The sequence below is a fragment of the Ursus arctos genome, unplaced genomic scaffold (genome assembly GCF_023065955.2).
Source record: "Ursus arctos isolate Adak ecotype North America unplaced genomic scaffold, UrsArc2.0 scaffold_15, whole genome shotgun sequence".
Lineage (NCBI taxonomy): Eukaryota > Metazoa > Chordata > Mammalia > Carnivora > Ursidae > Ursus > Ursus arctos.
The window spans coordinates 49191892-49216050 of NW_026622819.1; the positions used below are offsets into that span (position 1 = coordinate 49191892).

At 41.5% G+C, this 24159-nt stretch overlaps 1 protein-coding gene across 1 annotated transcript in view; it reads right to left on the reverse strand.

The window, feature by feature from the left end:
• The window catches only part of ATP10B (ATPase phospholipid transporting 10B (putative)), a 203820-nt gene that overhangs the window by 89890 nt on the left and 89771 nt on the right, over positions 1–24159 (reverse strand). The window contains exons 2-4 of the mRNA XM_026510910.4: positions 21960–22254; positions 20562–20756; positions 3320–3524 (exon numbers count right to left, since the gene is read on the reverse strand). Of these exons, the coding sequence (XP_026366695.3) occupies positions 3320–3524; positions 20562–20756; positions 21960–22234 (675 nt within the window). The 5' untranslated portion in view covers positions 22235–22254. The remainder of the gene's footprint in view (positions 1–3319; positions 3525–20561; positions 20757–21959; positions 22255–24159) is intronic.

The window sequence follows — 24159 nt, forward strand, 5'->3', positions numbered from 1 at the left end:
TTCTGGTGCATCTTGAACGCCTGTCATAGATTTGGAGCAAATCCCTAAATTGTGGTCCTATGTCTCCTGCAGTAGTCCTGGAGTATGTTCCTTGGAAGAAAAGGTTTCTATGGTTAAATGTTTAGAGATGCTACATACTAGTCCCTGTCCCCTCTCCTTGGGGCTTATCAAAGTACCTGAGACATCCGGCAGTACTATTTGAAATATTTGAAAATTTGTAACCTATTGTCTTCTGCTTTTTGATTTTGCAACATGTATTCTTCCTGCAACTCTCATCAATGTCTGTCCAACACATTTGAGAAACGCTACAGTAAAGAGTTAGAAAGGAATTCTACCTATATTCAGAGATCTTTTAGTGCTGACATAAGGGAGAAGTAAGGTAGCAAAGAACCGCCCAAATTCTGTCTTCTCAGGGAGCTGGCTAAGCCTACTGTTTAATTTTTTTATTTTAATTTAATTAATTATCTATTTACAAGATTTTTATTTATTTATTTGAGAGAGACAGAAAGAGAGCATGAGTGGGGAGAGGGAGAAGCAGACGCCCTGCTGAGCAGTGAGCCTGACAATGGGGCTCCATCCCAGGACCCTGAAATCATGACCTGAGCTGAAGGCAGATGCTTAACTGACTTAGCCACCCAGGTGCCCCTGGCTAAGCCTACTTTCATTCTTTCTACTGCATGCTACTTATATGTGGGAAGAATATTGAAAATGATAAATGTGTGCTTTCATGTAAGCATCATGTAAGCATCTCTGGGTAAACTCTAGGTAGTAGTCAAAGGGCCAGGGAGATGAGCTACTATGAACCTTAGGAGCTGAGACTTTTGACGAACTTGCCTTTGAATCCTCCTTCCAACACTTTCTAGCTCAGTGACCTTGGACAAGTTACTTAACCTCTCTGTGCTTCTTTTCCTTATGTGTATAATGGGGATAATAATAGCCCTATCTTCCTGGGCATATGTAAGCATAAATGAGATAATCATGCAAAGCCCTCAGTAAGGATTTAGTAAAAGTGCATCATTATTATTATAACTATTATTATAGAAATGGAAAAACACACTTAAGCAAAGTAAGGGGGAGAATGAAAGAACAGAATAGAGAACACTAAAAACCTTGAAGCTCAAATAAATCTTCTTCCCTTTACAAATGAACATTTTTTTTTTTTTTGCAAGTCATTATGCCAAGTACCCTGTGAGATTTCAGGGTTAGAGTTTGAGAGATGTTATTAAATTGGCTGGTCTACTGCACTGGAGTGTGAATGACCCTTTCATCTTGCTCTTCTTTCCAGTCAAATCCCAAACTATCTGACTAATTAACATACAAGAAACAGCTTGGGAGCTGTTGCTAAAGACAAGAAGAGAAGTGGCTGGTTGAAACTCAACGACACAGACACAGCATGGCTGCTGGAGAGAGAGTAAAGAGGACTCAGAACCCTGTTGAAGATGTTGGGGAGGGACTGCTGAGGGGGAGGCTTGTACGCATTGTAAGCAAATACAAGTTTCAATGCTCCCAGAGTTTTGTAAAAAAATGAAGTAGAATAGAAAGTCTCAGAGCGCTTTGCATATAGTCCGGCTGAGGTGGCAATTCTACGTCTCACACACACATCCACACACGTAGGTGTGGATATGTGTGTGTGCATGTGCATAGAGTGTATTTCTTATTGTGAATTATGGTTAAAGAAACTTAAAAGCCTCTGATCTAAAGGGCAGGCCACAGGGCCCTGAGCCAAGACATAGACTGCTGTGCGTCTAGAATGGCTTTGTGAACTTTCCCCTGATTCTACCCTGCTTTTTTATAAACTCTGGGGTGATTTGGTGAATGTGGTAAGGACAAGCAAAGGAGAGAAAACTCAGACACCACACACTAGTGCAGTGACTGACTCAGGGCAGCCTGGAGACCAATGGAAAGACTGAACCTGTGAAATAACAAGAAAAAACAGATGGCAGCAATATGGTCATGGTGGTTTCCATGCCCAGGATAAATACCACTGAGTTAGCAGTAACAGACCATTTATTGTGGGCCTACTATGCACCAAACCCTATATTTTTTTCCCTTTCTTTATCTCCTTTGAATCTAACAGCAGAACTAGGGGAGAACTACATAGGAGATGAGAGATCAGACTTCTGGGGACTGAATCAATCATACCAAAGAGATTTTTCGAGATCTGCTCATCAGGTGCTTGGAGAGAGGCAAAGTGAGGTATGACAAGTTGTCTTCTCTCAAGAAGTTTCAATCCAGATAACTCTAGCTCACGAGAATCTCTGAGGAGTGAAGCACTTGCCTTCTTTCTGCTAAAGCCTCTGACTTATCTAATTTCTCTCCTGCCAAAGGCTGGCAGAGTGAAGAAACTGATAGATTTTTATTCTTTTCCATGGACAGAAGAAGGTTCTAGATTGAAAATCAACCCTTTTAAGAGAATTTTAATTGAAAATTGGACTATCACACCCAGTTTCAATTTATCAACACATAATTGCCTCTGAACACCACTGACATTTACTGCCCGCTATTTGCTGGTCTCTCTTACTATGTGTCTGCTTTCATGCTAAATAATTCCTATACATGTCCTTTAGTCTTCAGAAGCACCCTAATAGAGAAGGTACTATTTTCGTACCCATTTTCCAGATAAGGGAATAAAGAGGTGAGAGAGTAGTAACTTGCCTGAGGTGAGAATACTAACAAATGGTGGGGTTGGAATTTGAGTTCAGTTCTGTCAGCCTCCAGAGCCTGGACTCTTAACCACCAAACAGTAATGACTTCCCTATGATGTCCATGGTACCATACATGTAAGTGTGGGAGTTAACTAAACGTGCTGATGATCATTCCCTGCTTCTCAACGAGGGAAGATAAGATGTACACAAATGGAAAAATAGTTAACAATACCTTCCTGCGGCATATGCTGGAGTGAAAGTAGTACTGGAGACGATTCAGGGAGGGAGAGGTTGAGCGAGTGGAGTTGGGCAGGATGCACAGAGACTTCATAAGCACGGAAAAGTGGGTTAGTCCTAAGGGTAACTGAACAGATACTAGACTCCTTGGTTTAGAGCAGAGACCACACTTTCCTTAATAGAATGGGCCCCCATTTAGGAATTCTGAGGCTTTCAGCAAATCGTTTAACGTTCCTAAGCCTGTCTCCCCATCTGTGGTAAGGGGATAATGCCCATCAAGAGGCTTACTGGGAAGATTAAATATACCTAAGTGCTTGGCAAAAGGAGGCATCCCTTACTCTCTCCTCTAGCTACCAGATTAAGTTCAATTTTCCAGTAGAGTTGGCTTGCTTCTTCACCTTTGACCTCACCTTTGAAGATCTTAGAAAGAGACTTACCTGCTGTGAGAAGCCCTTCACGACACGTCTTTGTTTGAGGTTTGTCTCTCCATCCAGGTTGGCAGTTTCCAGGTGGCAGATCCCACTGGGGTCTGAGGAGAAGAGGAGGAGTATGTCGGCTGGGATGATCTCGTTGCATTTCATTTGGATGAAGTCTCCCACACGCACATCCTTCCAGCACTTCTGCACGTAGCTCCGCTCTTTTCTTGGGTGGGGAAACAACAGTGAGTTTGAAGGTTCTCTCAAAAATTAATAAACGAATGGAGGAAGGTCCCACCTGTGCCTAAATATCCCCCAAGCCACCCGTCACAAGATTGTCTGGTGTTCTACCTTGCCCCAAATGACCACCATCACAACTCTCTAGAAAATCTAACCATGGCCAGTAGACTCCCACTAGTAGAAGATCTGTTCTCATAATCATTTAGAGTTTTGATTGACTGTTGGCTGTAGACTAGACACTGTGCTCAGCCTTGCTTCCTAGCAGAGGAAAAAAAAATTAAAGGAGGTGACTACATGGTCATATTACTAGTACTCTTCATATACATCATCTTCCAGAATAGCCAGTTATCACTGTAGAAAGCAGAGTTGCAAGGACAGATTGTTTAGGAAAGATTGTTTCTGATTAGGACAGGAAAGTGGCAGTAGGAAAGTGAGGATATAAATCATGGCGTAGGAAGATCTGGGTTGGTGCTGAAACAGAAAACTCTGGGCAGTCAGGGAATTAGAAAGACAGCACCAGGAAGTTTGACAGGATGGGATCCATGGTGATCATGGAATCAGAGAGCTAAAGAAATCTCAGGAAATTATGAACTTTCTCTTCCCACCCAATTTATCAAGCTCAGATATAACAGTGGCCCCAATAATCACAAATGTAGCATTTCTACTGTGCCAAGCACTAGTGATAGTTAATATGAGTGGTAGTTAATTTGCATAATAGCCCACTGGAATGGATATTGTTAGACCCAGTTCACAAATGAGGAAATTGAGGGTCCAAGAAAAAATTTCCCAAGGTCTTATAAAAACATCTGAAACCTGAGCCTAGGTCCAACTAGACACCCAACCCCACAGTTTTCACTGCTTGGAGATCCTACCTTCTCAAAAGTATTCCCCTCTCTCCTCAGGTCTCAGGTGGTATGGCAGCCTCAGCTTTTGCACCATCAGCAAAAGGACTCCCTACTACCCAAGGCAAGACATTCCATTCCAAGAAGCTCTCATCTTAGAAAGTTTTCCTTCTACTTAGCCAAATATTGAACTAGTTCTGCTCTCCTGGGAAATCTGATCTATTCCACCTTCTACCGTTTTGTGAATATTTAAAGGCATTCATCAGGTATTCCCAGAAGACTTTTGGACTTGCCAAGTCAAATTTCACTTTCCAAGTGCCCTTCATTACTCTTATATGACAGTTTCAAGACCTGTCCTAAAGGTGTGAGCTGTTTTGTCTAAGGCTGTATTTGGAAATGTTCCTCTTTAAATATGGGATTTGGAACCAAACCAATACTCTACACGTGGTCTTTTCAACTGAGCCCAGCTGGCTTGCAGCTGGATGCCTCTGAGTCCAGCCAGGCTCTCCTTTGCTGTTTTTCTCCACTGGTGCTGAGCCCCTCTGGGCATGTAAATGCTTCTCTTTCTTTTGGAATCTGGGCACCCCTGCCATGAAAAGACTACTCTTTCACAGAGAAAGAGATGTGACTGGAATTTCGCTTTTCTCTTTTGACTTCATAAAAGTCCCTGAGGAGGATAAGGGTTTGAGGTCTTCTTTCCTTCTTTGGTGTCCTCTGGAGAACCCCAAACAAGCCCTCCTAAGACTCCATTGCTCTTGGCATAAAGGATCCATGTGGAGGACTCCCCTAATCCCTAAAATGAGGGTGCTTTCATCTGGAAGGCCAACCAAGGGAAGGTCTGAGTCTATAACATAATTAGGAACGTTAGTATTGGGGAGCACCTTACCACGCTAAAGACCCACAGAATACTGTAGAAGTTCCTGTGGCTTCCAAAGCACAGCAAGGTAGCACTGGTATAATCACTCCATGGGCAATATTATCCAAATGACTAATGAGACCACTTTTGAGGATGTGGGGGGCAACACATCTGTAGCATTTTAGTAATAGTGCTTCTTTCCATGGAAAGACATTTGACAGGTTTCTAAACACTTTTTGATTCCATAAGCTTATTTTATCACTTATTTTTCCTGTAAAGAATAGGGACAGTACCCGCCATATTTTTTTCTCAGTGGCATTTCAGAAATATACTTGTTTGTTTATTGATGTATTTAGGGTGGCTACTCCTCCATCAGGAATGTGAATATTACTGTCAAATAATTCGTGGTCTTTCTGCTGATTCAGGGAAGGATTTGTTTTTTCTTCAGAGTAGCCCTGAGAGCACTTGTTAAATGTTCTAGTATAAGGCTACTTGAAAGAACTGGAATGGTGCATACTCTCCATGGGAGAAGGAATTCACAGGTCAATGAAAGACTGGCTTTCTCTATTGCTTTTGTTGTTGTTGTTCTTTTTGAGTGGGTGCTTAAAACAAAACAAGAAATTCCTAAATGTTACAGCAAAATTGCTCCAAGGAATAAAGGATTATCTCTCAATTTGTCTGTATTCTTCTCCACCTCCTGGCTTTGACTTCTGGGTCCTATCAGATAATGCCTTTGGGGATGGTGAGTATCAGCTGATTGCTATAATCTCAGCATTCTGCCTGGTATATGAGATTGAGTTTAGTGAAAATGTCTTTGACTCTGAGCAATATTCTGATTGCCATCACTTCCAGAGCACACTGGTTCAGATTTGCAAATGCTAGTTGGGACTGCTGCATACATAGGCATATCAGAGGTAAGGCTAACAAACCTTCATCTGTGAACACTGAATCTCATTCTTCCCCCTTCTTTTTTTCATTTCTAAATAAAAAGATTTTATTTATTTATTTGACAGAGAGAGAGAGAGAGCGAGCGCACAAGCAGGGACAGCAGCAGCAGCGAGAGAGAGGGAGAAGCAGGCTCTCCAATGAGCAAGGAGCCCAATGTGGGGCTTGGTCCCAGGACCCTGGGATCATGACCTGAGCTGAAGGCAGATGCTTAACCAACTGAGCCACCCAGGTTCCCCTCATTCTTCCTCCTTCTAATAAAGGACCCCACTGCTTATTATGGGATCTGGGTTATCAAGGTGATGGAAGATGGAGGGTTATGGAGATGAGCTTATGGTATATACATTTTTATAAGCAGTCACTCTGTGAACTGGGCTGGAGTGTTGTCAATTCCCATTGGGATAATATGTATAATGAGGTCAGGGAGCTACCCAAGATGCTGTAAGTCAGACCAGTCTCTGATTTCGATTATTCCTTAGATCCCAGGGAAGTCACTGCCTTACTAGTAACAATCACTTCTGTCTTTCCTTTAGGTTAATCCTCTCTTCCTTAGGATGATGTGTGGCAGTAAAGAAACATTCTCAGTCCCTGTTGTAGGCATACCCTCCCTTAAGAAAGAGATTGCCTATCTTTTTGAGTGTGCACCTCAAACAGAGGCACATATGCCTTGAGGCACACATCCTATTACGTGTGTCTAGGATAATGAAGTTACAGAATCAAAATGATTTCTGGATGTTAGTTTAAAAAAAAGTGTGTGTGTGTGTGTGTGTGTGTGTGTGTGTAGGGATATAGTTTAGTAATATAGCTGGTACACAATTTGATGAATTATATTGATATTAACCCAAATACAGCTATGTTATAGAATCAGAGTAAAATTTTAAAGGAACTTTTGAGGATAAAAAATGAGACATCAGGGTAAAAAAATGAGACATGTCATTCTTTCACTTGGCCACTTTGTGCTGGTCTCTTAGTCTGGGGTCCACTTTGTCTCCCCAACAGTCAGGAGTATGAGTATGTCTGTAGAAAAGGCAAGGATGCACAGCCCGAGGGTTCCAGCCAGAGGAAGTGATGAGTGGCTGAACCCAGTTGATGCGGAAAAGCAGCGTGCCCCTGCATTGAGTGACACCCAGATGTGGCCAGCAGCTGGCTGGGTGCCGCCTGAGGAAGTCATTTGGAACAGCTGCCTCAGGTGGACGAGTCCATACGCTCTTGATCACCTCCCTGCTCAGTGAGTCACACCTGGGAACCGACTGCTATTTTAGTTTCATGTGATGTTCACTGCTGTTTAAAAATAAGACAAATCAACAATGGCTTGGGATGAAGACTCCATCTGGCAGATTCTGCTTCGAGGAGAAATTAAGTGGTGCCGTGCTAAATGGCTTTCTGAGAGGAGATGGGACTTATTAAGAGGGAAATAAACAGCAAGAGAGGTTTGTAACCAACTGGATGCCATGGGGAAGCAGGTGAAAGGAGGGAAATGGGGGAGGAGAGGATGCTTAAGGCTCCATTTCTCAAGTGTGTGGGTTTTACAAAAAGAGTTTCAAGGAACTAGAGTAGAGAGATTTTATCAGAAAGTTTAGTTGTCTGTGGGACTTCCTACTCAAAACAAGATGATGAGCTGACCTCAGCTGCCCTTCCAGAAGCTTGAATGCCAGACATAGAATGGTCAGCATTACTACCCCAGGGTGAAAGAGGAATGCCGGGGAGAATGAGTGTAGTGTAGGGTTTAAGAGTGGGTTTGAACTCCAGCCTCACAGCTTATTACCCATGTGACCCTGGGCAAGTTATTTAACTGCTTGGAGCCTTTGTTTTTCAGTTGACAGTAATATGTGCACTCCTCTCAGAGGGTGTTGAAAGGATTGGTGACATGACCCTCAAAAGGGACTGAGCTCAGGGCTTTGGACTTAGTAGGCACTCAATAAATACAAGCTTCTTTGACGACAACGATGGTGACGACAATGAGGACAATGACGACAACAATTATTAATATCATAGTGAGTGCTAACCCCTTGTTCTGCCAGCCCCAGCACTCTCTCTTTCATGCAATTAGGACACCCATTTTATGCCCATGATTGCATTTTATGGCTTTGTCCCAGCTACACAATATACAAACACAGGAGACTCTAAAAATTGAATCCTTTTCCCCAGTTCAGAAAAGAGGGACTCAATCCAGCTGACTGAAGACTTAGGACTCTGGCTACTGACACAAACTCCCAGAAAAGTATATCCTTAAAATCAGTGCCGCCCAGCAAGTTCTTTTGCAGATGTTGATAGACTGACTCTAAAGTTGATATAAAGATGCAAAAGACCCAGAAAAGCCAACACAATATTAAAGGAGAACAAAATTGGAGGACTATTACTATCTGACTTCAAGACTTCAAGCTACAGTAATCAAGACAGCGCGGTATTGGTGAAAGAACAGATAAACAGATCAATGGAACAGAACAGAGAACTCAGAAATAGACATATGTAATCAACTGATCTTTGACAAAGGACCAAAGACAATACAATGGAACAAAGATAGTCTTTTCAACAAATGGTGCTAGAACTGGAAGTCCAGAGACTAACAAATGAATTTAGACACAGACCTTACACCCTTCCCCCAAATTAACTCAAAATGGATCATAGACCTAAATGCAAAACATAAAACCATAAGACTTTTAGAAGTTAATATAGGAGAAAATCCAGATGACCTTGTGTATGGTGGTAACTTTTTAGATACAACACCAAAGGCACTACCCATGAAAGAAGTAATTGATAAGCTGGACTTCATTAAAGTTAAAAACTTCTGCTCTATAAAAGGAAATGTCAAGAGAATGAGAACATAACCACAGACTAGGAGAAAATATGTGTCTTAAAAAGACACATCTGATAAAGGACTGTAATCCAAAATATACAAATAACTTAAAACTCAACAATAAGAAAATAAACAACCCATTTTAAAAATGGGCAAAAGAGCTGAACAGACACCTCACCAAAGATTATATACAGTTGGCAAATAAGCATATGAAAAGATACTTTGGATCGTATGTTACCAGAGAAATGCAAATTAAAACAATGAGAAACCACTACACACTTATTAGAACAGCCAAAATCCAGAACTCTGACAACACTGAATGCTGGCAAGGATGTGGAGCAACAAGGACCCCTATTCACTGCTGGTGGGAATGTGAAGTGGTACAGCTGCTTTGGAAGAAAGTTCAAAAGTTTCTTACAAAACGAAACATACTTTTAACACGTGATCCAGCAATCATGCTTCTTGGTATTTACTCAAAGAAGTTAAAAATTTATGTCCATACAAAAACCTGCACTGGGATGTTTATAGCAGCTTTATTCATAACTGCCCAAATTTGGAAGCAAGCAAGATGACCTTCAGTAGGTGAATGGACAAACTGTGGTATATCCAAACAATGAAAATATTAATCAGCACTAAAAAGAAATGAGGTATCAAGCTATAAAAAGACAGAGAGGACCCTTAAATGCATATGACTAAGTGAAAGAAGCCAATATGAAAAGGCTACATATTGTTTGATTCCAACTATGTGACATTCTGAAAAGGCAAAACTATGGAGACATAAAAAGATCAGGGGTTGCCAGGGGTTGGAAGGGGGCGGGGTGGAGAAGGATGTAAAGGCCGAGCACAGAGGATTTTTAAGGCAGTGAAACGATTCTATAGGACACTATAATGATGGATACGTGTTGCTATACAATTGCCCAAATGCACAGAATATATAACACCAAGAGTGAGCTGTAATGTAAACTATGGACTTTGGGTGGTTATGATGTATTGTGACAAATGTATCACTCTGATGGGGGGGTGTTGATAATGAGGAAGGCTATGCCTGAGTGGGGACTAGGGATATATGGGAAATCTCTCTACCGTTCCCTTAATTTTGCTGTGAACCAACCTAAGACTGCTCTAATAAAAAATAAAGTCTTAATTCAAAAAAACCCCAACAAATCTGGGCTAAAGGGATTTCCAATTCTACTCCTATTATTCAGGTAAGGAAACTGAGGCTAGGTGTGACCTGGGCAAGGTACATAGTAATGAAGTTTGCACTGGAAACTCTAGCTTTCCATGGTGCCAAGGAAGAGAACCAAGGGCTCTGTGGCTGGCTCAGGAATACTTGTAATGCCCAATTGTTTTGCCGGTGGTGTGTTGAGGTAGAGGCAGTACGAGAGAGTGGTTAAAAGCTTTGGAGTCAGGTGAGGCTGATTTGAAACCTGGAACTATCTCTTGCATGTGGTGTTGCCCCGAACCCACTGCTTAAATGTCTGACCCCCAACTTATTCATCTATCAAATAGGACAACAAAAATATATCCTATAGGTTATAGTGAGAGCTAACTAAAATAAATGAGAAGTGTTTAATGACTGCACAGCAAATGGCATTTACTGCTGCTATTATTATCATTGTAGTTATTATTAGCTTGGAGCAAACAGGGTCACTGCTGTGGAGACAGTAGACTAGAGACAGTGTTAATTGTCTATTTTTATGATCTCAAATGAATGGGATTTTTTTTCTTTTTCTTTTTTTTTCCGCCTGGGGGAGGAAACTGGCAAGAGGGTATAGAAGATTTGAAAAGGGACAAAGGGGAAAAGGGTTGTGTGGCTTCTGTCCCTGACCTGGCTCCAGGAAATGGCACAGAAGCTAAAGCAGTTCCGTTAAAGACAGCCTGAGCCTGGGTCATGAGTGCCCCCAGCCTGGCTATTCCTTGCCCTCTGTATCCACCTGTCAGCTACAGACCACAGTGAGAGGGCTTCAGGCTTACAGGACAAAGAAAAGTACCAGAAGGGGACAGTGGAGGCCAGAGTAGTAAGATACCTTGATTTCTGGCTTGGCTGGAAATACTGGGGACACAGTGATATTCCCTGTATCTAAGGATGCTTAAGCATATCTGGGGAGGCTTGAAATTAGGGTGGGAGGACATGTCCCAAATCAGCAGTTTGGGGTTAAGTGTCACTGGGGTATATGTATTAATGTGACCTCACCCAGAGGCCAATGAGGCCTAACATAACCATTCGCATTTGTTACTAAAGTCCTTCTTTATAGTGAGAGTCCCATCTTTGTACTGAAGCTCCAAGGGGTAGTCAACTCCTTGACCTCTTTGTGCATGTGACTGTCACACACAGAAGGCAGAAATGAGCACGGAATGGCACAAAGCAGTGATGGCCATGGAAACACCATGCTTAAAAGGGACAAGAGACTCACAGGTGCAATCCATCAAGGTCACATTCACAGATTATGGAGAAGCAGCCTGGGGGTACTGACAGCATGAGATGTCACCCCAAATGCTCTCCCTTGAGCCTCTGCAGATCCAAATGCTACCTTTCACTTTCACTGCTGGGCACTGAGCCATCAGTGGTGCACCTCTCTTTGCCCCATTTCCTGACATATTCCTATTTCCTAACTATTTGATGTATCTTTTACTTTCAACAATGTGATAAGCTTGTGGAGAGCTAGGATGATCCCTGAGCCTTATATTTCTGTTCCTACATAGGGTCTGGTGGGGAGGTCTAGCATATGGGGAAGTGTTTGGTTAATATTTAGTAATTGATTCTGTGTAAATTTGTCTTGAACATGAGGCAGCAGAAGGGAAGTTTTCCTAAACTTTAGCCATTTTAACCTCCAATCTATCTCTGTTTGTTATGGACTCACTAGGGGAGACTCCTGATAATATACAACACAACACAATATGCTTATCTATCTTTGGCCCAGCACTTAAGCTACATTACTATTTAGCTGCCTAATAATGAAACAACTTTTATTATTACCTTTATCTCCATTTCATAGATGAGAAAGCTGGCCCAGAAAGGTTATCTAACTGGCGTAAGGTGACACAGGTGTGTCTACCAGGACATATAAGTGACAGTGATGGGAGCATCACGGCTTGATGTGGTCTCTTGGTTCTGTTTGTGAGTGAGGTATGAAGCAGATGAAGCCTCAGAAGCCTCAGAAGCTGGCGACCTAAACAACTGGAACCGGGTTGAAATAGGAGCCTCACCTTTTAGAATTGTGAGCTCCTTAGCAGAGGCTATAAATCCTCACCTGCCAAAGTATAAATTGTGCCTGTTGACATGAGGACAGAGCTTCAGGGACACCTGGGTTCTTGTTTTATGACTCTTCCATCCATTGAGTTTTGGAGAAGACCTAATGCATTCTACCCTGAAATGACAAGTTGAATTGGCCCAAATAGTTTATGGCCTTCTGCGAGCTCAGGGGAGGCAGTGCGAATAGGGTGGGAGCTTGTAAAATTGACGCTTCAGAGCAGAGCCTAGTTTGCTGATGCCAAATGCAGAGCAAAGATGTGTGGGATGAACGCAATGGGCTGCTGATGTGTAAACTCCAGCCAGGGGTGCTTTTCATGTCACGCTTCAGATGACACTAGATGTTTCTCTGTTGTCTGCATTTTCAGATTCTTCCCTCAGGCCCATTTTGTTCTGTTCAAGAGCTTGGAGTTCAAGTTCTTTAGCCAAAGAGTTTGTCTTCTCTCATGTAGTTTCAAATGCCAGCCAATGGCATTTCTTCCTTAAACCTCTTGGGTCAAGGTCATGGTAACTCCTGGCTATCAGGATTATAGAACTCTGCAGCAATATTTTAGCTAACATTTTCCGAATGCTACTGAATGTCAGGCACCATGCTAAGCATTTTACATACATTCTCCCACTTAGTACCCACAGCAATCTGGGGAGATAGTTTTAGAGTAAAGGTGTGTTTATGGGTCTTGATGTTAGAATAACCCTGGCAAAGCTTGAATTCTGTCTTATCAACTATCTCATCTCCTTTGGGTTTCCCAAAGAGCTGTTATTTAGAGGAAATGATAGTGAAATGGGGCCCAAAGAGCTGCCTTCTTAATAGCCGCACAAGTATGATATTCTAATGCATGCTTTTTGTTAGAAGTTGGGTTGGACAAAGAGCCCTCAGCTCTGGACTAATTGAGGCCACCTGGATCCTTTGCCTGAACGTAAGTGTTGGTGTGGTTGTGCTCAGGTACACTGGGAAAAGGGAGGAGGGGGAAGAGGGCCAGGTTCCAGAGGGGTTTCTTGATTTCAGGTTTCAAACTCTGCCACATAGGATAGAAATGAGGGAGCAGAGACTTGGTTTTCACTATTAAAATAAGGGATTCCTCCCTTGCATGTGTGGAGAGTATAGCATGAAAGTTAAAGACTCAGACTGGGCCTGGCATTGAAAAAATTAGAGTTGAAGTCATTTGAAATTAAGAAAAAATTACTTAGTACTACTTATGGTGCAGATAGGGAGTTAAACAGTTTATAAAGATGATCTCATTCCATCCACAGGACCCTAAGAATTAGGTTGTAGTATTCTTCTCACTTTACAGAGGTTGAAATGAAGGCTCAAGTGGTCAAGTCACTACATAGAGTCAAGCTTTAGAAGCGGCAGTTCTGGGACAATCCTGGGTCTGATGCCAAAAGTCCTTCATGCCAAGCATCCAGTAAGAGGCCACATTTTAAATGCCATCGTTGGGACTCATTTTTCACACCCTCCTTTGGCACACACTGTATAGTTTGTTTCTATAGCTCTGTTATTTTCAAGCCCTCTTGCATGTCAACTATGTGTCTTTTCACAAAATATACCATAGAGATTATGATCACTAAGGATGAGACAAATGGGGCCCCAACTGCTTAAGTGACTTCACTGACATCATATAGTTAATTAGTGGCAGAGCCAGGATCAGGACTTCTGGTTTCCACATTCTCAGGCTTTCCAATGGGGGCTCTGGCATGAAAAGCGACTGATATACAAATAAAAACAGGTTGCAGGCCAGGCTTCTTTCTTCCCAGTAGAGCTGGCCACTGCTGGGAAATCAGGCCCTCAGTGCCATGCTGTCAGAAGACTGGCCACTCTCCTGTAGCATCTGTTATAGCAGCCACCTGACTTCCAGGAAAGTATTAGTAAAAGAGCCAGAATTTTAAAATTTCTAATCTGAGCCATTCTTCTAAATTTCTGACATTTCTTGGTCCCGGTCCTTTGATACCAGCACAAGCCACACGTACAACCTTTAGTTGACACATGAACAGGCTATGAGTTAAAATGTGTTCCCTCTACATGTTTCAATGCTGCTCATCTTCTGATGCCTCTTGAAGTGTCACTTCTTCAGGGAAGCCTTCCCTCAACCTTGATGTTTTCTGCAGGCAGATGCATTACCTCTTCCCCTTATTGACTGTGGCCCTTTGTACATAGGCCTTGGACACCGTAGCTGTTTCCAAGTTCCTTGTGATCACTGGACTGAGAGCCCCTGGGGTGTACTCAGGGCCTACCCTGTGGTGTACACATACTGGATCCTGAATGAACATTCGGGAACAAATGAGTGCTCAGCTGCTGCTGAGACACTGGAGGGCTTTAGTTTCATTATAACATGGGGACAAACCCCACCATGGATCTCCTCAGTTCACACCCCTGCTTCCTTACTGCATGTTTTCTGAATACAAATAAAAATGCACTAAGCTGAATGGAAGGATAGAAATCTCTTGCTGGGTATGGTTCCTAGATTCATTAAATTGAGCCCTGGGAGAAAGTAAGCTAATACAATTCTGAAGCTAATCTCTTCTTGAAGTCATTCCATAAATCTGATTAATGGGTCACCTTTAGACCACAAGCACAGTTGCTATATTAAAAGAAAATGCTCTAACAGGATTGTAATTCTGTTAACAAGGCTTCTGCTGTTTGCAAAAGGAGTCTCTCACGGTATAAACAAGTCTGGGCTGCATGATGCATGGGATTGGGTTGAGCGAAATTCTAAGGGCCCTAGTATTCAATTATACTCTTGTGTATGTGTGTACACACACACACACACACACACACACACACACACACTCATTTCTCAAATGTGTGACTCTGAGACAAAATGGATAGAGCTAGTGCTTGAGATATAAGCTTTTACATTGTTCTCAAAAAACAAATTGTCCTCTTGGATCTTGTACTCTTTGCCCGACATCCTATCATGTGTCATCAATATTTGGCAAAAGGAAATGTCCTTCAGCATCCACCAGTTAAGGTAATGACTAACACTTACCTAGAATTTCCTAGCTTCCTATTCCGGGGTCTTTTATAGAACCAATCCACTTCAGAGTTGGAAGAACCTTACTGATGTATAGTACAGAATGTCCCTAAGAGTGTATGCTCCTGTTAATATGTGCGAAGCAATTTACGAAGAGTCTAGGCTCAAAAATATTTTAAGATGATGGTATTGAGTATATAGAGGTGGCCTCTCCAATATCTGTCTCTCCTTCTCTTAGAAACTACCTTATTTTTTTTTTTTCCATTTGGGTTTACATCTTCTCTGGATAGTACGTATGCTTTCAGGGAAACTGTCTTCATGCTGAACTGTGGTTCAGTTAAATTTAGTTCACATAATCCCATCTTCTGCTCACAGGGATTGGTTCAGGGATGGGCATGTGATCCATCAGGGTCACTGAGGTGTGAGGAGGGTCTGGAAAATAAGCTTCCTTGCCCTTGCAAGAGTGCTCCTAGAAGTGCCTTTCTTTTTCCCTTTGTGAGTTACCACATGTAGATATGAAGGCTGGAGCTGCTGCAGCCATTTCACTGTCACGAGGGAAGTCTGCCTGGGGTAAAGATGATGCAGAGGAGACTGAATGAAAAGGACAGCTAAGCGCCAGATCTAGAATGCAGACTGAACTATACCTGATCACCTGCCCACCTCAGAACATTTGTAGTTGACTTAAACCAACAAGTCTGTTTGGCGTTTAAATTTGAGTTGGTTTCTGCTGTTTACAGCAGAGAGTATTTCAACAGACACAACTGAGTTAAACAAAATTGGGCAGGTTGCTTATGGAGGGTCCTCCTAGGACCTTTATTATATTGATGTGCATTGTTAGATTCAAGAGAACATTAAGAATGTCCTATTTCTCAGACTTATTTGGTTGTGGATTCTCTTCTTTCAGAGCCCATTTCACGGGACAAGATCTGGTCTGACTCCCAAGTCTTACAAAAGTGGAAACTGAGATCCAGAGATTTAAATGACTTTTCTAAGCTATTATCAGTAGTCAGTCACAGATCTGGGCCTAAAGTTTAGACCTACTGAATACCAGGCCTGCATTCTCCCTTCAAAGTCACACCCCATCCCTGCCCAAAGAGGTTAAGAGGTTCCCTCACTGAAGATAAAGCTCAAAAGAAGAATCTAATTATTCTTTTGCAGAAACTCCAGATTCCTAGGACTAGATACTAAAGCAAAGATTGCAAATTAGGGGCTCACAGGCAAAATAAGAACTTCAGGCCAAACAAAAAGGCATGAAGTATTTGAAAAAAAATTATATCAGATTATTTCATTTAATATCAGGTTATTTCAAATAAAAATATTAACTTCTAAGCTCCTTTAATAAAATTCGACAATCTGGCAACACTAGGTCTGTATTTCCACTTGGCGGCCAGCTCTGCCTCCTGATATGAGAGCATGGATCCCCCAGTTTGCCACAGCACTCGCCATTCCCTAGCTCGTCCTAGCACCGACGTTGAGGATCCGTCCCCATGTATTAGCACACAGACAATATTGCTTTCCTTTTTGTATCGAGTCTATTTCATTCATTCAATTATCTCCCTGGCCCTGTAGTCAATTATTTTGTTATACTGAAGAAAGTAAAATCCCCCAAATTGAGTTGTTAATATTTGTTAGAAAAAATTTCCAAGGTTAAGTAAGTTTGGAATAATACTGAGTTAAGGATGGACAGATTTCTTTTCTGTGTCTCTTCTCTTAGTTCCCTCATGGAACATGGGTTAGGAGGGTCAATGTACAATTTTTGATCATGAATGTCTTTTTTTCAGAGGCCACCTCTTTGTCATTATTATTCCACTGAATACACTTTGGGAAATACTGCTACTATAAAAGCTCTTATGTCCCTCACTGCTGGTGAACCTGCAGACTAAGGTCTCCTTTTGCTAGGATTGCTATCACCTCGGTTTTTCATTGTTCCCTGGAAACTATCTTGAGAACAGAACAACAGCCTGGCCTACGTCAGACCAGCTCCCAGCACAGGTCAATCTAGGGTCTGATCAACACTGAGATTATCCCCAAGAACAGGCCAATGATTCTAGGAGGCTTAGGGCAGAGGATTTCTGGCAGATCAGGGAGAACAGGATCAAGCTAATTGAGGTCCACACTCATTCTTCCCTAAAGAACCAGTTTCCTGGCTCACCACTGTGTGTCTTCTCTGAGAAAAACAACAAAGGAGAAAAGTAGCAAACAGAAAGTGATGGGGTGGACTGGTGACAGTCTCTTCAAAGAAAGGTAACCTGACAATTACTTTCCCTTTCTTTATAATTTTATTATTCGAAGGTGAGGAACGACTAAATCTCATCTCTAGATGTTCAGTGTGCTAACAATGATCAAGACAATTAGATTTAGCTGAACACACACACACACACACACACACACACACACACAGACACACGCTTCGGATTAACTTTTTTAGATACGCATTTGTGGCCCTGCAAGCAAAGAGAGGGTATGGAGTTTTTTGTGGAGGTGCCCTGGAGAAAAATGAGTCCCTTGTATTCAGTGGTCTCTTATAAGCCCTTTTATCAGCCAGCTCCAAGTCGGTTACCCTCCATTTCCCTGGGGAAGAGAACCCCTCCTTAGAAGGAAGCCCTTAAATGGCTGCAGTGCACACCTTGAAGCCAGCCCCTTTCTTTCTAAGAGTGACCAGAGGGACCGCAGAACTTCCTCTGAGTTAGGTCTGATAAAGTCAGAGGGAAAAAGTCAGACGGATGGTGCTCCTTGAGAGAGATGATGTTTTCCTTATCTGCCAAGAAGTCAAGACCTCAGCTGCTAGTGACTCAATCATTAGAGGCTTCGGATTGCTAGCCCAGAAAGCACTCAGTCATGGCAGTCGCTCTATAAGCCCAGACTTAATCCCTTGTTTCTTTGTTGGCTACATGTGCAGTCATAAAGTTAAGACCTACAATAACTCTTATCTTTTTCTCTTTCACCAGAGAAAGATACGGATATGGCTGACCAAGAGCACGTCCTTACCCTAACAACCCTCAATGGAACCTTTATAAAACAACAGCATGTATAAACTTTAAATAATGTGGTAAGACAGGTGGTTCACCGTTTTTGCTTTTGTTGGGACAACATCAAAGAGAAATCGTAAGGAAAGCCTTGATGATGGAGCTAATATGAGTTTTGCATTCTAAAAATAAAGCAATTGCTGCTTGCGTATTGAGCATTTATTATATATCAGGCATAGTGCTAAGCACTTCCCGATGATGCAATTCTCACGACCACCCCACGAAAGGTTTCAATTTTACAGATGACAAAACAAGGCTCAGAGAGGTTGGGTCACCTGCCTAACATGTAGTTAATGAGTGATCTGACTCAGGCAGTGTGTCTCCAGTTCATCTAATACGATGCTCTACTGCTCTCCTGAAAAACAGTGATACCTCTTCCCTCCAAAGGTCTCTGAACATGCTCCAGTGCGCTCGTAGTCACGCTGGGCTAAGAATGGATGAGAACTTCTGCCAAATTCTTAAATCTTTTTTTTAATTTAATGTTTTTTTTATTATACTATGTTAGTCACCATATTGTACATCCCTGGTTTTTGATGTAAAGTTCGATGATTCATTAGTTGCGTATAACAATTTTAAACACATTTGAAATACCAAAGAAAATGCCAAATAAAGACCTCTTAATTTTAATCAACAGTGGATTCTAGGGCTGCCTGGGTGGCTTAGTCTGTTAAGTGTCTGACTCTTGGTTTTGGCTTAGGTCATGATCTCAGGGTTGTGAGAGCAGCCCTGCCTTGGGCTCCACACTCAGTGTGGAGTCTGCTTGTTCCTCTCCCTCCCCCTGCTTGCACTCTCTCTCTCAAATAAATAAATAAATAAATCCTTAAAAAAAATAAACAACGGATTCAAGTCTCTCTCTCTCTCTTTTTAATCTGGCTTTTGGTTTTACATCATAATTCTGACTGTGGAGAATTAAACAGCTTCACTGAAATAAAATAATGCTACCTCCCTACTCCATCTCCTCTATAAACAGTAGCAGTAGTGACAGCAGCCACAGAAAGATTAGAGCTGGGCTCACAAGACTTCCCCAAAGGGTTTTGCTTTACCTGGTATAGACGATACACTCTTGGTTATTGATCACTTTATCAGACTTGTACCTCCGGAGGTCTTCCCAAGCATCCTTGATGGCAGTGACTGCCAGAATGATACAGATAGGTATCATGCTCACTTCGGGCTGGAAAGCATTAACCACGGGGATGAAATTCAGAACCACAATGCCCAGAAAATAGAGATTGGCAAGGCGGTGTAGCTGTTCAAAGATGTTCTTGGGTATGAAGGAAAGCACAGTGTACTTGCTGGTCTTAATTTGATTTCCACAGTAATGCCTGTTGGGATTCTCTTTGTAGGACCGTTCTTCAAAGGGCAGGTTGGAGACTATTACTCGTTTCTTGTCTTCTTTCCTTTTCCACCTTTTCTTCCCTTCCTTTCTCATCTCTGCTCAATCCGTCTCTTTAATTCTCATAGCACAACACGTGAGTTCCCCGTTAAAGAGTTTTTTCCCTAATCAGTTCCATTGTTGAACTGCCGGTGAGTCATGTCCCTGACATCTTTTACTTGCCTTCTCTGCTGGAAATTTCTCTCTCTTCTTTCAAAAGGAAAATTAAAAATAAAAAGCTGGTTTACAAACACCAGGTGAGAAATGACAAGGAAAAAGCTTGCAGAGAACAGGTGTGCACCTTCCAGGCCACTTCCTTCTACCTGTTGAGACTCCGCCTGTTGGAATATCGACGTCACCCACAGGGGATCTTCCTTTTCCACCCAGGCAGCCAAGAACAGGTGTGCCAACTCTAGGTCCTAAAACCTACCTGGTTAAGTTTTAAAAACAAGGAGCCTCAGATGCTTTAAAAATGGTATACATTTTCTTGCTTGAGAGACATTACCTGTCACTCTCCAAAGAGCTGCTCTTAAACTTGGTCTCCCGAGATGATCCAGTAAATTCTAGACATCAATTCTTGAACTTTCAACCCGACTTTTAATAATATAACATTCTTGTATTTAATAATTTGAGTGTTTATACATGTTAAATCAAGGTATCTAAACCTCAGCACTACTGTTGTTATTTGTTGTGGAGGGCTGTACTATATATTGTAAGATGTTTAGCATCATCTTTATGCTTTTAACCACTACATGCCATTGTCATTTTCCTTCCCAATATGGCAGCCAAAAATGTCTCCAGGCATTGTCAAATGTTCTCTGCTGGGAAAAATTGCCCTGGTTGACAATCACTGAATTCAGTGAACTTAAGAAAATAAAATGTGAGAGACCAATCCTTTGAAAATGCTGATGAGTTTGCATAACCTATTTGCAAGAAAGCAAACAGAAGAATGGTTTCTCTTACCTTTCATATATCCAGATGTTGGAACAGTTGATCTCTCTATCAAAACGATGTCTCTTGAAGTCCTCCATGCCATCCTTGACCATGATGATGAACAGCACGATGGCCAATGGTAACATGGTGATTTCTCTGTGGAAAACTTCCATGGAGGGCATCCAGTTCAGAATCACCAGGAACAGAAAATAGAGGTTAGCCCACCTGGAAGGAGCAAGCAAAGTGTGAGTAAAAACCATGGATAGAAAAATATACTCTCCACACTATTTCTTCCCTATTGTTGGCCCTTACCAACTAAAATGACATTCTCTTTCAGTGTCACCTGGAATTATGGTAAGGGCTTTGAAGCCAAATCCAGTTATATTCAAACTCAAATTGTTTACTAACTGTGTGATCTTCTGGAGCTTGTTTCAACTTGTATAAAATGGGGATAGTACTGCCTACTGTAAAGGGCTCATATAAATATTACAAAGGTTAATATTTGTTACATACACGAGAGGGTTCTCAATCATAGTAGTTGCTCAATAAATGATAGCTTGTAATAGTAATTATAAACTTTAGGATGATATCTAGGTATGTATATTTTGCTTTATAATTAAAAGATGATCTTTCATGTATTATCTTGAAAGTATGGCTTACATTTTTAAGTTTTCCAGTACATCTTACTCCTTCTTGCCACTATGCCTTTGCACATGAAGATCTGTTGGCAGGAACATTCCCCTGGCTCCCTTCCTGACTTTTGTTTTTACCCAGTTCATGCATTCTCTTCTTTCAGGTTATACTTCAATTGTCACTTCCTTCTGGAAGTCTTTCCTGACTTTCTTAACTAGGCCAGATCTCCCTCTTATTCACTGTAAGATCACCATATACCTTTCCTTGGAAGTATCTAAGTTCTAATTTTATATCGATTTATATAACTCTTAAAATTAATGTCTGTCTCTTTCACTAGAAAATACAGTCAGGACAATCTCTCTCTTTTCTTCCCCTCATGTATCTCTAGCAGGTAATGCATGGCCTAACACAGAACAGAATCTAATGTTTATTGAATGAATGAATGAATGAACGAGCAAATGAATGACAAGTCTTTTCAAGGTTTATGCATTTGGATATTAAAGGTGAGGTGGCCCAGAGTGCAGCATCTTTGTTTCAGAAATACTGGCAGGGGCGCCTTGGTGGCTCAGTTGTTAAGTGTCTGCCTTTGGCGCAGGGCATGATCCCGGCGTTATGGGATCCAGCCCCACATCAGGCTCCTATGCTGGGAGCCTGCTTCTTCCTCTCCCACTCCCCCGCTTGTGTTCCCTCTCTCGCTGGCTGTCTCTGTGTCAAATAAATAAATAAAATCTTAAAAAAAAAAAAGAAATACTGGCAAATACTTGGTTAAAGCACATATTATTTGGCCAAGTGTACCTATGAAACTGCTCAAAGAGGTTCTGAGGCAGGAAGGTGAGGAAGGTATATTTGGTCGTGCAGATTCTGTTGCCGGAGTATTTCCTGGAGACCTCTGCCCAATCATGGTGGCACATGCTGTTGTTAGGGAACACGACCCGCTGCTGTGTCAGGTTGTAGCTTTGCCTCCTTTTGTCTTGGGACAACAGTGGTGTGACTTCTGATGGAGACTGGGAGAGGCCATCTCTGACTCGACACTGCCACCGGTGCCAAGATGAGTCCACTGACAGGGCCATTTTTGGCAGCAAGCTACGGTCTGAAAACAGACACAGGAAGTCACCATAGTCAGAAGAAAATATGTGGTATATTGGCTCACCCACTTGTCCACCCATCCATCCAAGGTAGATTCTGGGATACAATGGGAACAAAGTAGGTTCAATGCCTATAAACCATATGTTCAAGAGTGAGAGACATAAAGCAAATAATCATATAAATAATATACAACTAGCCCTGTGATAAGCACCATGAAAGCATTTAAGATGGGGGGAGTGTGCTGATGACTTTGTTGGGCCTATCAGGAAAAGTATGGCCCTGTGGGCTATGACCCTCAGAGGTCAGAAGGCTATCTGGCTTGTTCCTAACACTGAGCTTCACCTTCATGGTCTTCATGGTCTTCAGTGTCCTCACTGTAATAGGAGGAAAACTAGTCTTCTTCTACTTTTTTCACAAGCTTTTGTAAGGAATAAATTTTGTAAGGAATGAATTGCATAGTACATAAGAGTATGTTGAGCTGTATCTTAAAGGGAAAGGTGTTCTCTAACTCTAAAATTTTCCAGTACTGATATTTTGGAGAACTTGTTTGTGGTCAGAACCTCAAATGAGAATAATAGGTGGGACAGAGGAGACAGTGTCTTTCCTAGGAAACTTTGGCCTGAAGTGACTGGGCTGTTCAGAATGTCATTCCATGGACACCACTTTTTTTTTTTTTTAAATGAGGTTGACTGGAGGTGAGGGTGGGAGACCCCTTCCTTGCTCACCAACTCCATTTGGTGGTTTCTGAAACTGAGGGCTTTTTCAGATGATCCTCCTAGATGGGGGAAAACACTCTTTATCAAGGATATTCCAGTTCCTGAGCTCTTTTAATGGAAACTATAAGCAAGCCTTCAAGTTTTCCTCTGGCCATTCTTACTTAAAGACCCTGAAGGATATTATTCAAAGACATCCTTTGTAAGAAGTTGTATATAATGGGACTTCTCACTTAGTAGGCTCACAGGATGATTTTCTTTTGAATAAATGGATGAGGGAACATCAGGTATTATTAATCTTACAATGAGTAACCTCACCTGCCATTGAAACTATGATTCTTTAAAGGAGAAAAAGTTCCATTTCTAGTTGAAATGGTAATATTTTACCTTCCTGATGCCCAAATGATCTGACCCTTATCATAATTCTCCTCATGAGTTTAATCAATCCAAATGATTTTCAGTCCAGAAGAGCTCTTCAAAGTCTTAAGTGAGCCCTTGTAGCAAGCATGAAAAAATAAGTGCAATTACTGATGCCATCATAATGTGACCAAAAGCAATATTATGACATATGGTAAGCCAGAAATAATATTGTATATCTTCTTTCTCGTTATAAAAAATGTCCCTTTCATGGATTTTTTTATTATTGTTAAAGAAAAGGAAATGAAGAAATAATTCATGAATAGAGTTGAAAATGCAAATGAGAAATCTTGCCGTGGCTAATGCCATACATATCAGACTCCTCTCAATTTTAGGTAATAAGGACTTCAAAAAGGAAGACTGGGTTGATATGGGAGATGCAGGTATTTTAGTCGGGGTGGTTTAAAAAGTACATTTTTTCATATCACATTCTTGCTTTTCTTTATTTACACTGTAAAATAAGCTTTCTTAAAAATAAAGCAGATGTAAAATGGATGCCAAACAAGTAGACTTAGACCTGATGAAGAACTGAATATTTTCATAGTTCCCAACTATCTTTCCCCCCAAATTATTAATTACAACAGTAAAAAAAAAAAAAAAGAATAATTGTAATAAAGAAGCATGGCAGACACCACCTTACCCAATAGATTAAAGCAAAATCACCAATATGGCATAACCTGATATTCTGTGCCTCCTGTTATGATGTACCAAGGACATGGCATCATTTCTGTGGTAGTCACAGGAACTATTGAAAAACCTCAAACTGGGGATTATTTTAC